Source organism: Colletotrichum fioriniae, assembly GCF_027942845.1.
Source record: "Colletotrichum fioriniae strain IMI 355084 chromosome Unknown scaffold_6, whole genome shotgun sequence".
Classification (NCBI taxonomy): domain Eukaryota; kingdom Fungi; phylum Ascomycota; class Sordariomycetes; order Glomerellales; family Glomerellaceae; genus Colletotrichum; species Colletotrichum fioriniae.
In genome coordinates, this window is record NW_027076842.1 from 2,936,175 (window position 1) to 2,950,741 (window position 14,567).

The 14,567-nt window shown below is 55.3% G+C and overlaps 3 protein-coding genes across 3 annotated transcripts; 1 reads left to right on the forward strand and 2 right to left on the reverse strand.

Annotated features, from left to right (window-relative positions):
• Window positions 1-112: 112 nt before the first annotated feature.
• Window positions 113-1,648, reverse strand: N0V96_006201 (uncharacterized protein; the record flags this gene model as incomplete). Its single annotated transcript, XM_065757631.1, has 2 exons — window positions 113-1,184; window positions 1,644-1,648. The coding sequence occupies 2 exons, from the start codon at window positions 1,646-1,648 to the stop codon at window positions 113-115; spliced, it is 1,077 nt and encodes a 358-aa protein (XP_065613974.1).
• Window positions 1,649-10,367: 8,719 nt separating this feature from the next.
• pan6 (pantoate-beta-alanine ligase) lies at window positions 10,368-11,537 on the forward strand (the record flags this gene model as incomplete). Its single annotated transcript, XM_065757632.1, has 1 exon — window positions 10,368-11,537. One exon carries the CDS (start codon window positions 10,368-10,370, stop codon window positions 11,535-11,537), a length of 1,170 nt encoding a protein of 389 aa, XP_065613975.1.
• A 170-nt stretch (window positions 11,538-11,707) lies between these two features.
• Window positions 11,708-14,329, reverse strand: N0V96_006203 (uncharacterized protein; the record flags this gene model as incomplete). Its single annotated transcript, XM_053194083.1, has 3 exons — window positions 11,708-12,169; window positions 12,224-14,078; window positions 14,172-14,329. The coding sequence occupies 3 exons, from the start codon at window positions 14,327-14,329 to the stop codon at window positions 11,708-11,710; spliced, it is 2,475 nt and encodes an 824-aa protein (XP_053048659.1).
• Between the last annotated feature and the right edge of the window lie 238 nt (window positions 14,330-14,567).

The following is a 14,567-nucleotide window of genomic DNA, read 5'->3' on the forward strand; positions in this document are numbered from 1 at the left end:
AGGCGGCCGATTATGGCGGCGCGTTTGATGAGCCTGTATGTTTTGTCAGTTCAAGTAGAAGGGCCGAGAGGGGGGGGACAGGGGTTTGAGAGAACAGAAAGAGAGTGAGTACTTACCAGACGTTGGGGAAGGCGGATTTGGAGTTTGTTTGCGATGGGTAAAGGTATCCGAACGGATGCATCGTCCTCGGGCAGGTGTTGTTCCACTTGTCGCAGAGCTTCTTGAGATCCTGCCACTGCTGAAGTCGGTTACCCAGGCGAATCTGCTCGTCGTGCGGGCTCGGCTCCTGGAACCGCGGGATCGTGGCGCGGAAGTTTGCAATCTTGGCCACAATGTACAGGATCCGATGGACCCAGACCTCCTCCTGTCCAAAGCCATCGCCGGATCTCGAAGCTGCCGCCGCCGCCGCCGCTGAACCAGCTGGACCGCAACCCTCGTTGGTGAAGTTCATGTCTAGACCCCACTGGTCCGGATCCCACGACGTCTGCCAGTTGAAGGCCAGGCACGAGAGCACCTCCATGCCGATGTTGAGCCAGAAGCACGCGGCGCCGATGCCGGAGGACCGGGCGTCCCACTTACACTCGCGGATGAGGGCGCGGGCGCCGGCGATGTGGTTCATGCGCTGGGCGGGCTTCTCGGACATGATTTCGTAGACGTTGAGGACGACGGCCGTGGTGGCGCACTCGCCCGTGTTGCGGTCCGGGTTCTGCAGGCTGCGGAGGAGCTGCGTGGTGGCGGTGTCGTAGTAGAAGAGGGCCTTGTCGTCCTCGTAGGCCGGGTTGACGAGCGTGAGGTGCTTGACGCCGCAGGCCAGGAAGGCGTTGAGGAGCATGGGGGATTTGAGGGCGTGGTAGGGGATCAGACGGGAGAAGTGTTTCTCCTTGTCGAGCGAGTCCATCCAGACGCCGACCTCTTCGACGAACACTTGCATGTAGAGGATCTCTTCGGGGGAGTTAAGGTACTCCCTCTCGCCGGCGGTGGCCTTTTCGCTCGGGGGAGGGGTCATCATGCCGTCTGCGGCCAGGGGGTTCCCGGCGGCGGCGGCGCTGCTGCGGTAGCTCGGGGGGCGGGGCGGTGGGTTGCGGGACGATGGAGGCCGCGCTCGAGGCGTCGCTATCGCGGTGGTGGCCGTGGGCGCGGCTGTTGGGGATGCCGCCGGCGGTGTCGCGGTACGAGGCAAAGTGCTCGTGGAGGCTGTAGGGGTGGTGAGGTGCCGCCGCCGGGTGAGCCGAGTTTTGGGGCGTGAGGTAGGCGGACTCGCTCTCGCGGCGCGGGTAGGCTGATGATGATGATGATGACTCGATGGGACCTCCTCCGACTCCTGCTCGCGGGGGAGGGGTTCGCGATAGTATGGGTGGTGACTGTATGCTGGGGGCGGCGGCGGTGGTGGTGGTGGGTGGTGGAGGAGGTGAGTTCTCGGTGAGACGGAGGCGTCTGGGCCGCTTGCTCTTGCGTGTGGGAGTAGATGGGATTGGTGCCGGAGGGTCGGCTCTAGATGGCCTAGATGCCGTGGCGGAGGGGCGACGGCGGCCTTTTTATCGAGATGAGCATACCGGCCGAGGCCTCCGACGTACTCTGAGGCGATGAGCCTCGATTCATCTTGGAATTGGACTGTAAATTCGTTAGCATGGAGGTCCAAGTACTTCATCCTGACCAGTTTTCATCTTCTTTTCTCAAGAAAAGATGAGTGATGCACAGAAAGAATGAGTGGTCGACGGAAATGAGTAGTCAACGGAAAATGAGGGCATTCGCAACTCACCTGACCACTCCACAGTGGGCGGCATGTAGGGCGGTTTCTTGACCTGCACGTCTATAAAATTAAGCCTCACGCCACGTTTGCATTCTCGACTGCTTTTTCGACAATTTAGACAGTCTGGTAACCCTTCGTCACATTTTAGATGCCGTTCCCTACACGTTAGACAGCCCGTCCGCACTCGTTTTGATTTGGTGGCGGTCGCGGCGGCGGCGGCGGCGGATTTCTCTGGAGATTTGGGCTTGACGAGGAGGTCGCGCGACGGGGTGAGGGAGTGGATGCTCGCGCTGCGGCGGGGCGGGATGTGGGAGCTGGGCAAGTTCATGGTGTCTGCGGCGCTGTGTTGGTAGTGCTGTTGTTGATGATGGTGATGATGCTGCTGCTGGTTCAAATAGTTTGACTGGTGGTGATGGTGATGATTCCCGAGATACGAAGATGCCGATTCCGAGTTGGAGGCGGCGTCGGCGTCGGGGCCGAGTGTAAAATCTGGCGTAAAATCGGAGGAGAAGCCGAAGGAGAGGGAGGAGACCTGGTCCTCGTCGTCGTCGTCGTTGTCGCCTCCTACTAGGTGGTAAGGATCGTGGACGAAGTCGAGGGGCGGATGCTCAAAGGGATTCAGCACCGCCGAACCGAGGCCAAAGCCTGGCACGAGGACGCCTGCAGAGGCGTCGTATGCCTCCAGGGCTACTCGAAAGATCCGTCTCTGGCGAGTAGAGACGGATGGGGATCGAAGGGACGAGATGCGCGGCCAGTTTCTTTAGTGATTGCTCGGGACACCTGGTTGTGGTGAATTGGGTTGCGACTGGGAGGATGTCGTGAGCATGAAACGTTGGTGGAAGTTGGTGGTGATGTTGCCGTCGTGAGAAGAATGCACTGATGAGCGGTCGTTGGATGAGATTATTCAGCCTCTCACGATGAGAGTGAAAACAGGCGCGTAGGCCGGGGACGGAGTGAGTGAGTGAGTGAGAGCGCGGCTGCAGGGGCTCTCTCTCTCTCTCTCTCTCTCTCTCTCTCTCTCTCTCAAAAAGTGTCTCTCGAATGTACGGAGCCGAAAATGGGGGGCTGCTGGGAAGAGGCAGCCTATCGCGGGGAAGGGAGAGGAGTCTGCGGGTTATCGAGTTTGCTATCTCGGTACTGGGCGCTCTGTTGGTCGTAGATGGTGGTGAGATTGACGACGACGATGATCGGGGTCGAACGGGTTGTCGGCTATACGATGCGCGCGATGCAGCAGCGTTGAGGGCGTCGGGTACGGGGGCCTGAGGTGTGAGGTGAGAGTGTGTCGGTGAGTGAGTTGAGTCGAGTTGAGTTGTGAGTGTGTAGTGTGTGTGAGAGAGAGAGAAAGCGGAGAATGTAGTGCGGCTTGTGAGAGTGAAAAGTCGAGATGTAAAAGTCACAAGCTGCTAGTCGCCTCCTGGGATAGAACGGGATTGACTTGACTAGCGTAAAAGATGGTGAAGTGTGAAGAGTGGTCCCCTTTTCCCTGTCTCTCTCACTCTCTCTCTGTGCTGTGTGTGTGCTCTGTGCTCCGTCTCTTTCAGGCCAGGCCGTTACGTTGGGTAATACCTTACGGTGTATGGTAAGGTGTGGATGGTGTGTGTGTGTGTGTGTGTGTGTGTGTGTGTGTGTGTGTGTGTGTGTGTGAGTGCGAGCGAGTGTGTGTGTGGACGGTACAGGTGGAGGGAAGGGTGAGACTTGGTCTGTTCTCGTGCCCGCTAGGTCGTTTACATATGCAGGAATCCCGGGCGATGGGTGGGCGGACTGTGGGCAGTCTGGGGCGAGGCGCTGTACCGAGTAGGCAGTGCGTGGGTATTGGAGACACTTGGAGTGGGCAGTGGTCGCAACAGAGTTCTCGTTCCTCTTTTGCCGGTGTGGTGTCGTCTTGTCTCCGATGCTACGATCTCCCCGGTCCTATCCGGCCTTGGGTGTATCTGCTTCAAGATAGTCAAGGGTGGAGGGAAGACTTGTATCGCGATGCAATGTCGCTGATGATTTCCATCAGGAGGCAGGACAACGACGCAGAGAGGATGAGGACGAGAACGACAACGACATGAGAACCTAGGCGGCGGAGGATGGAGAAGGGCAAGGTAGGTAGTGTCGAGTGTTGAAATCTCTCGGCAAAGGAGCGGGATCAAGCGGGATGGGTTTCCCAAGTGAGAGGGACCTCAGGTCGGGATCGGGGTGCCAGGACTCCAGGAGCCAGGAGACAGGGGGGGTGTGGCCCTTGGGGGTCTTGTTCCCTCCCTGGGTTATGGTTGTGAGAGTGTTCTAGCCAAGACAACAACAAAGTCTTCGGATGGAGAAACGTCGCGAAAAGCCGCGAGTAGGCTTGATTTGTCGCAGATGGCGCAGACTTGGTGGTAGAGGAAAGAGTCTTGGTCAAGACTACATGTGTGATCCTTCTTGGCCTCAAAACCTCAACGGCTCTTGGCTGTGTATTGGGATTTGTTCCGTCTAGTGTCAAGTCGGCGGGTGGGAAGAAACTCTTGGGTTAAAAGGATCTTGGGTAAAAAGGAATAGAGATGCATGGGAGAAGAACGTTGACAGGCCGGCTATACTATGTTTAGGTAGTAGGGCAGACAGAGTGGGTAGTAGAAGCCGAAGAGAGATTGAGTGACGCCGATTCTCGGGCGAGTGGGCAGGCCGGCAGCCAGATACAGGTACAGTCACAGTGGGCAGAGAAGGTAGTCGGTCAGTAACCGATGATGGATGAATGAATGGATAATGGATGGACGTCGGAATTGAGTGAGTCCAGAACTCTTCCCCCTCTCTTCCCCTTTCACATCAGGTACGGATTTTGCTGGAACGGGGGCGTGGATAGGGTAGAGCAGCAAGAAAACAAATCCCCTAGCCTGGCCTCCATGGCGGAGAGGTAGGTACATCATACATGAGAGTATGAGCGCAAAGGCGGGGAGGCTGAGACTGAAGATTTACGAATGGGAGGGAGGGATGAGAGCCTGGGAAGGGAAGGGGAGAAGAAGATACAGTGGAAAGAGTGCGAGATTCAGTGACACAGTGACAACTTGAGGCGAAGGATGGCGGTGCGAGCGATGATGGATGGGCGACTTGTGGGTGTGTCCCCAGATGCAGAAAGGAGAAGAAGTGAACTGGGCAGACTTCCTTGCAGACTGTCGAGGAGGAGGAAGAGAGAGACAGACACACACAGACAGACGGCCGCGTGGGACGTGTGTGATGGACGCACCACACGGGCGTGTCTCGATCTCACCACACCATCCACAACGCAACCAAACGTCCCTCCTCTCGCTTGATTTAGCACTTTTTGTGTGGGATCTTCTAAAACCGGAGCGGTCCCTAGGTTCCACTTTTTAAGATGGAAGAAGCGTTTGCCGATGGTGACAGCCACAGAAAGTCTGTGGTTCAGAGGTCCGTACCTGTTTTGATAGTGACGATCACGATGGCTTTAGAGAGCTGGGATCGAGTAGGTGTTGACGTCGTGTGTGTGTGTCGTCGTGCGAGTGATTGTCAGAGAAGGAACATCTACTGAGCAAGACTCGACGAAGGAAACTTGTCTTTAGCAACACGGCCGTGGTCCGACGTGCTCCATCAACTAGCCTGGCCTAAGCTCGGGATATCCGCCTTTCGGCGCCGGTTAGCCGTTCTAAACTTCTGATTGAGTTGCTGACCAGCTGAAAGAGAGGGACCATGTCGGGCTGGTGATAAAGACGAGAGACAAGACCAATATTCAGTGCAAGATCGGCTCACTCTCTCCTATCCTGTACACAGTCACAATGCAGTTTCTCCAAAACCTGCCAATGTTGCACACTCAAAGCGATAGACACTCAGCTGTATTATCCATAACCTACACAGTACACAGTACTTCGTACATAGATGTCACTGAAGAATGACGGGGGATCAGGACCAGATCAACTCGCGATCCTTGTTCCGAGACCTGCGACTCTCGGACCATGCAGCAGAAGCGCACACACACAGCCACAGCACACGGCTTCTTCACCCAATCATCCTCGCTCATCTCTCTCATGCACTTCCCACTCCCACATGCCCGTACCTTGCGCGGGACTGGTGTTGCAGATCCGCCTTTCCGGGGTTCCAGGTGCCGCTAGAATCATGGTCGAAGGGCTGGAAGAGAGCGCCATCCAGCCAAACAGCAGAGCCAGCTTCCCACACCATTTTCTAGTAACGGATACCTGAATCTCTTTAGGTGGTGAAGTGCACTGGGACCCTGTCATCTACAGGTTTGTTCCGTCCCAAATGCTTCCTTTTTGATGTTTGCTCGCTTCTTTTCTATCCTCACATCATTCGGAAGCTCGTCATCCTATTTCCCGTTGGAGACGTCGAATATTCTCCGACGGCGAAAGACGAATGGATTTCTCTCTTGAGCCCAGGGATACCTCCTGAGCTCGAACAGGGCCCCCGTCTGTCCGTCCGTGTTTCTCTCGAGCTTCTCTGTCACTGTCACAGGACTGCTTCGGCTTCTCTTGCTTCCAAGAATGCCGAGACCATCCATTAGCAACTTTGCGCAGAAAATTCCAATGTGGTCATCGTCAGTGCGTAGTATGGCGTCTTTGTATCATCGTCCCTCGAGGCCGACCATCGAACCAGGCAAAAGAAGGCTTGGCCGTGGATTCTTTTGGAATTATTGACCCATCATGAGCCCTTGTTTGACTATGACAGTTATCTCGGCGCGCGCGCGCTCTCCACTGGTAATGGTCATCATTCAGCGTCAAGGCCGCGCAATAGCAACTATAACCCTCCCATGAGTCCCATCCCCCTGGCATGATTGGCATCGTTTTACGGGACGAGTTGCAGTTGCATCCGCTTGATGATGCTTCCGCCTGATTCTCAGCAGAGCCTAGAGGCCTAGCACCGCCTCTTGTTGCGGTTTCTGTTTCCATTGCTGCGTAGTGAGTGTGGGGACTCGAAAAGGGTGATTCGCGGCCTCGCCAGCAGCTGGCGTATGTTAGTCGCGGAACGTCGTATTCTCGCCCAGGTTTGTTTTGACGTCCACCATCATGCCAGATGCTCCCGATTATCTCATGTTCTATCTCTCTGCCCTTCAAGGATGCCTGCCCTGCCCTGCCTGCCTGCCTGTCCGTCCATTTCCAGTAACTCAGTGGACCACCCCAACATTTCATTCCCTCCCCGCCGCCGCCGCCGGCCGAGTTGTTTTGCTCCAGGCTGCTCGGGACGGTTTGATCGCCATGCCCCGGCGCAACCTCAATTCTACCTTGCCCCGGGTACGTCGATCCCATAGGCGGTGCCGGCCGCGCGCCAAAACAGAGAGACGACAGTCGACAAAAAACTACGTAATTGGCCAGCAAAGCCGTATGATATACCGGACTTATTGTGCTGGTAACTATAGCCAGAGCCTCAACAGGGTTGTCGAACAGAATTAGCAAGACCGAGCGAGATTGGAAAGCATCAGCCGAATGAAGCGAGTCGTTAATCATGTCACAGTTGTCGTAGGGGGCGAGTAGAGCCGAAGTGGGAAAAGTGTCTCGCGACACCTCCCCAGTTATTAGCCCAGTTTGTCGGTGTATCCAGCATGCTCAATAGCATGGAAGCCCTACAACCGTATTCGCCCACCTCACCTTAACAGTGTCAGTGGTTGCGAATATAGGCTCAAGTAAGCAAGGTTCATTCCTTGAGGGGGCATTCGGGGAAGCTTTTGCCCATGTTTCGTTTGGTCTTTACGCCACGCCCAAAGTGTCCCAACCACAAGCTGCCATCCCTCTCTCTCTCTCTCTCCCAGAATAAACGCATTTCAGAGCACAACTCAGAGTTAGGTTGCCTTTCCCATCGGGTCTCGTTGCCCTTCTGAGTTTTTGGTGGTCTTCAGAGCCCAAGAGCGTAGAATTAAGGTGTGTCAATCCAAAGCTTAGAAGCGTCTTGACCCTCTCCTCACAATAATTTCGTCCGACCTCTCCCCGTCGCCCTTCTCTCTGGGACTCTCTTCTGTCAGAGTTACCACCGGCCATGGGACGCTCATAGTCCCCCTTCTCTCCCCGCCTTCTCCCGCCGGCTGTTCGGTTTGCCGAGCACTGCGTTACCGTCCAAGAGCCAAGATTGCTGCTTGCACATAAAATGCCAAGAGACTCAATGTTGCTGTATTCTGCCAAGCGCACCCCTCCCCGACCCCGAGCGGCGGGTTACGAAACTTGCCCACCAGACGAACCAAAGTGAAACGGATTCGCCAGAGAAGCCCTGTCCGAATAGAATGATGGTGAGGATAATCTTTTGTTTTCTCCCGTTCGTAATGTAAGTCGAGCCGTGGACTCCAACGACATTGAACATAGGCACAGAACATTGTCAGAAATGCAGCACAATGTATTCTAGGTTTTTGGTTCCTGAGCGAACCTCGCAGCAATAGCAGTAGCAGCAGCAGCCACAAGCGAGCCTTCATCCGATAAAGCCTGTGTTGGAACAATGACAAGATTCGAAAGCGAATGCGGGTGCGCGGTGTTGAAAAGGTCGATGCAAGCACCACATTATCTTGAACTCACTCAGCGGCTCGGGAACACACAAGGTTGTGTGTAGCTTTTTGCTCTTCCAGTCGTGGAAAGCGAATATGTGGAGGAACAGCAGCATCAGCAGCCAGTTTTGTGCCACTTTGCCCATCCTCCTGTGACAACTGTTCTCTCCCCAGCTTGAACAGGACTTGGTAGCGATACAAGTACGGAATATCCATACCTCCCCCATCGTCATGCCTTGCCTTGCATCCCGCCGCCGCCGCCGCCGGTCCCCCACAACCTCAAAGGAGGGTTACCAACCAACCCAAGGGAAGGGGACCCTCTATTCCGGAACAAGAAACCAGGGAGGCTCATATTTCTCAAGCGGGAAGGGATAAGCTTCTCGGGAAGTTTTTGCCTTGCCCCCTTCGCGGGTAGGCATTCCTGGGGGAGATGCTCCCAAACGTCCAGTCTGACTCCCTCACCGTAACGGTCAAGGGTTGGTAAGCTGTGACGGACGTCCCGGCTCCGGGCGGGGGGTTCGTGGGGCCTTTGCGACTACTTGACACAATGATACTGCAGTGGCAAAGAAAGAAAGAGCCCGCCAAGTCTCTTGGTGATATTCAGATTTCAACTCCTGTCACTCTGTATTCGTCATCTCCAGCCGACGCCCAGGCTGATCGGGAACACCTTGGCGGGGGGTTGGGAGATGAGCCAGATGCTGTATCTCGAGTCGTCTTGTCACTTTTGTGGCACCCTTGGCTTCCTGCGACTTGTCTGTAGTACGTACGCTCACGTCGTGGACCGGTGGACTTGGCAAACCACCAAGCATTTCAGCCATTTTGCTTTACCGCGTGCGCCATCATCACCTTCGAGTCCTTGGGATGTTGTGTAACATTCAGGGTTTAATCGGCCGGGAGATTGGGCACCCTTCCACTCCCCTCCACCCGCCGCAGCCCCAACCTGCAGCAAGCCGAGCCTCGATCTCCTGCGTCTGGTTTTTTTTTCGTCTGAAGTTACCCGGTGCTAGCGCATAGCAGTCCTCTCTGCAGAATGGGGAGGGAGGGGGAGGGAAGAAAAACAAAGGCGCAAGGCAAAGAGAGAAATCTGCTACAACTGAGCCGAGATGCCAAGAAAGTGTCTCCAGGCGTGAAACAGGAGATTTGACAAATCGGTATCAAAGCCTGGAGAAATGAATAGGGAAGTTTACGGAGCCGAGGACTGTTGACCACTTTCAAAGAATCCGGAGAAAGGAAACGATTATGAAAAGTTAACTTGCAAATGGAAGTGAATGTGAGAGTGAGAGTGAGAGTGAGAGTGAGAGTGAGAGTGAGAGTGAAAGTGAAAGTGAAAGTGAAAGTGAAAGTGAAAGTGAAAGTGAAAGTGAGGGTGAGAGGGGAGGCGGCATGACCTAGCAAAAGTAGCGCCGATTTGATCGGGCATTAGACCGCGGGACCGAGTAAATTGTGCCCCCAAAAGATGAAGGGAAAGGTTGACGGCAATCTCGCATGCTTGTGTTGTACGAGAGTTCTCTGGTGCCATGTTGTACGAGGCACTAACTTGACCATTTATCTTCGTGTAGCATTGCAGATTGGCTTTCTTGTTCTTGACTACCTGAGGAGCATTCGTGTGACTCCTAGGTGTTGTCGGCTGATAAGAGAAGATATGGAAAAGAAGGGGCACCGGAGATGATGGAGAAAAGGGAGGGTGAGAGCATGGGAGACCAGGGAGGAGGGCCGTGACAGCGGGAAGTTTGGAGAGGTTATTCAGTGGATATCCGCTGCGAATTCCCCGACGCGGGTACACACCGAGCTTCACCTGGATAAGCTTCGGCTCTTGTCTCGGTGAATGTTCGGTCTGGCGTTCCGGAAACTCCCACACGGAAACCATCAAGGTTCTCGGTACATACAGCCACCAAGGCAGCTTATGTCATTCAATCACGTGCAAAAGCCCACATAAGCTCCAAGAGCTCCCCCTTCCTCACCGAGCTCACCGATAACACCGAGACCGCCGCTTCCATCTCCACCAAACCTCCGTCGTCCCCAAAAATCCGCCGCAGAAACCATCACAGCTTTGGATGACTCTACAAAGCCATTGCGCCTCCACAATGGCCGCAATCCCCTTTCTTCCTCCCTAATCCAATTCATCTCTCGTTTCTCATCATTATACACAACCTAAAATCACCCAAAATGCTCGCCCGCACCCTCCGCGCCGCGGGCGCAAGCACAACCCATCCCAGTGCCGCCGCCGCGGCCCTCGCCCAGCAACAACAGCTCCGAACAGCATGCTCCTCCTCCTCCTCCTCCTCTAAACCGTCACGCGGCCCCGAAACCCTCCCCTCAAGTCCAATCCGCGTCCTCCGCACCGTCTCCGCCCTCCGTCACTGGCGCCGCCCCCACGTCCTAAACTACCGCTCCGTAGGCCTCGTCCCGACAATGGGTGCCCTCCACGAGGGCCACCTCTCCCTCATCCGCGCCGCCGCCCGCGAGAACCACCATGTCATCGTCTCCATCTACGTCAACCCGGCCCAGTTCGGCATCGCAGAGGACCTGGCGTCTTACCCGGTAACCTGGGCGCGCGACTCCGAAATCCTGCGGAACTTGGACCGCGAGCTGGCGGGCGACGGGGATATGCTCGGCCGCGTGAGCGCTGTGTTTGCGCCGACGACGGGGGAGATGTATCCCTCTGGCTTCCCCGGGCAAGAGGTCGGGAGTAAAGGGAGCTTTGTGACGATTACGCCTGTGGGGGAGGTCCTCGAGGGCGCGAGCAGACCGACTTTCTTCCGGGGCGTCGCGACGGTGTGCATGAAGCTGTTCAATATTGTGCAGCCGGAGCGCGTATACTTTGGCCAAAAGGACGTTCAGCAGACGGTCGTTATCCGCCGCATGGTGGAAGACTTCATGCTCCCCATGGACGTCGTCATCGGCGAGACGACGCGCGCGGACGACGGCCTCGCGCTGAGCTCGCGTAACGTCTACCTCGGCGAGCGCAGACGCAGGGTCGCGACGTTGCTGAACCGCGCACTGAAAGCGGCAGAAGAAAAGTACCAGCGGGACGGCGCGCTGGACCGGGAGACGATCCTTGGGGCCGCGAACCAGGTGACGGCTGACGTCCTGGCGGAGCAGTCGAAGCTGGCGCCCAAGGATAGGGTCATGTTTGAGGTGGATTACATCTCGCTGGCGGACCCGGACACCATGCAGGAGATTGACACTGTTGTGCCGACAAAGGGCGGTATTCTCAGCGGCGCTGTGAAGATGCTGCCAGTGGAGGAGCCGCAGCCCGACGAAGACCTTGGTCATAACGACGGTCCTGCAGTGCGCCTCATTGACAACATTATTCTCAAGCCTAATACCCAGTAAGGAGCGATGTGAGGGTCTCAACTTGGATAAAAATTAAAGACGAGCACTATCACTATTTTACCGCATAATGCTATATAGACTTCTTATAATTTCCAAGAATGCCATGCTTTCCAGTTAACAAATACTATCGTAAGATCATCACGCTTGACACGATTACAGTAATACATCATTTACAGATGGGCGCGGTTTTCCAGCGACCTACGCCTCCTTTGCTCCTTGACGCTCTTCTTAAGCTGCCGCGCGTCTTCGATACTCAATAGGGGCGACACCCCCTTGCCGTCAATGTTCCTGGCAGCGTCAAACAGTTTGCTTCCCAGCAAGTCCGTCAGACGGAGCACTCGTGTGCTAACGGTGGCGCCATCACGACGATTCTTTCCCTCACGGCGACTGGAGGCGATCTTCTCGGTAAAGTCCCACAGCCGGCCAGAGGCATTCAGAGCGCCGGTTTCCGGATCACGAGAGGGGCGCCATTCTGGGTCGAGACGCAGACGTGGAGGAACCTTGGGGTCTTTTGACTTGACAACCTGAAGGATGCCCTCCTCTTCAAACCGTTGGTAGGCGTTTTTCAACGTCTCTTTGTTGACCGCCTCAAAGTAGCTGAGATCGCCTTGGTGGTAGAGCGTCTTGCCGAGCTGGAGAGTGTTAGTCACGTATACCATATCGAATGACCATAGTAGTCCACTTACCACTTGTGCACTGCCCTGGGCTTTTGCAACCTCGATCCAGATATCATCCTTCTGGCCCAGAGGCGGCGACAAGCCCATCAATGAGACAGCTGCGAGCCAACTAGCCTCGATAAACGGCCAGATGAGGAAGCAGTAAAAGTCGTAATTCTCCCGTCCGACAGCTCTCTCATGATCTGAAAGACCAACCACAATCACCTTACCCTGGTCGTCCCGGTGCAATTTCAGCACCTTATCCGCCTCCAGGTCTCGCAGCGTCTTTTCCAAGTTGGCAGCTAGACCTTCACTAGGGAAGATGAACTCTCCACGGAACAGTGATGACAGGAACTGAATCTGGTCTTGCAGCTCTTGGAAGGAGATATCCTGCATAGCCGGGCCACCACCCTGCTTCACCTTCATGTACATGGCGGCGCTAACAATAGCCTCCGAAATGAACAGATGAATAGTCATGTTACGGTAGAAGGACAGCTGGAAGCGATCAACGGCATAGTAGGTAGGCTCTGGAAGGTCTTTCACGACGCCAACCAGCTCCTTGCCCAGAACATCGAGGCCGCGTTCGATAATGTCAGAGAGGGGCGCAGCTCCAAAATGAGCGACTCTGCCGCCCTTTGCCCGCACACGGTCGGTGAGCCACAGAACGCGTCGCTCGAGTTCAGTCTTGCCTACACCTCTGCCTCGCAAAGTGAGCAAGACAGTACCGATCAAGGCTGTAGGCATGACGACCGAGACATCATTGATGTCCGACAAAACCTTGTAGCCCAGGATGCGAAGAAGTTTCTGTCGGATAGCCGTATTTTCGGGATTCTTTGTGTCCATGTTGAGCCCGGTCGGTAATCTTTCTAGTCTCGTGAGCTGCTCGTTTATGAAGCCGCGCAAGCTCCAGGGCTCGTGGAATCTGACGTCAACTCTGCCAAGTCTCAGGGATAAGACTGAAGAGCCCCCAGAAAGGAAGTCTGCTAGGTTCTCTTTCTTCTTGGGCACGCCCAACAGCTCTGTAACGTAGCCCTCGGTTTCAATGACCTTGTCGTACTGCGTACTCACTGGGCAGATAATGGCGTCCTCCACGCGACCTGAGAGGATACTGTCCAGGATGAAGCTAAGAATACCAAACTTGGGAGGCAACAACTTTCCTGTCCTCGACCGGCCCCCCTCAATGAAACATTCAAAGTTGTAGCCGCCTTGCAGCAGCGTGTCGATGTACGTTTGCACCAGCGTCGTGTACAAAATATCGTCGCCGAACGCTCTCCGAATCCACATGGCACCGGCATGCTGCAAGAAGCTCCCTACAAGAGGAAAGTTCAGGTTGTCGCCAGCTACAACGACGGGCAAGCCAAGTCCAAGGCGGTAGCAGATGAGCTGCAGGGAAACGTAGTCGACGTGTGATCGATGGCAGGGCAAGAATATGATGCTCTGCTTCTTCTTTTCGGCCTCCTCGGCAACCTTTCTCAGCCTCAGGACCTCTTCACTAGAGACGTGGATTCCTTGGTTATAGGCCCGCAACGTCAACTGCGTGACGAGATAATATGCACTTCTGATGAAGGTCTTGCTCTCAAACTTGCAAATCATGTCGTCCGTCATTTTGTCAGCCACCTCTTGGATACCAGACTCAATGACAGCTCGTCTGCGTGCGCGCTTCATGGCAAAGTCTTTGTCTTGCTTATTCAACAGGCCTTCTTTTTCTTCGACAGCGACACGCCCTTCAGCGAGATCTGCTATGCGCGACTGCAACAAGGGCGCCGAGAGCACGGTTTCCTTCATCTTATCGCTAAAACCGGAGTAAAAGATGGGTTGACCGATGGCATTATCGTACGCTCGCCAGCCGGTACCGGAGACATATAGAGAGACTTCGCGGAGGAACCTATCATGGAGAAAACCGAGTTAGTTTTGTTCCTGGATCGACATTGAGGCTGAGACCAGCGAGCAGGCGGGCCGGCGCGCAGGTGGTACATACTGTAGCGGTTCCTGGCGGAAGCGTGCCATGTGCTTCATTAGAGCCTCCTCCTTTTCGTCATCGCGTGGCTGGGAGGGCTTGATGTAGCCGCTAGGTTGAAGGGTGATTTGGTCGCCGAGGATCTTCAGATCCGGCGCGGAGTCGTCGTTCTTCGCCATTGTTGGGTGATGATTAGAGTGTGGTGCGAGTGTGGTCAGTTTGTGGCGTCTTCGAGGTGTTCGTGGGGTATCGAGTGAGGTAAAGTCGGGGAGAGAAGGCGCGTGGGAATTGTAGATCGTCGAACCTCGGCCCGTCCGTCCGTGGTTGTTGATATCAGTGCTAGCTTGGTCGTTCTGGGATGCTCCGAAACAGTCCGTCAAAGGTCCCTTGCCATTGCCGACAGTGGAAGAACACGGC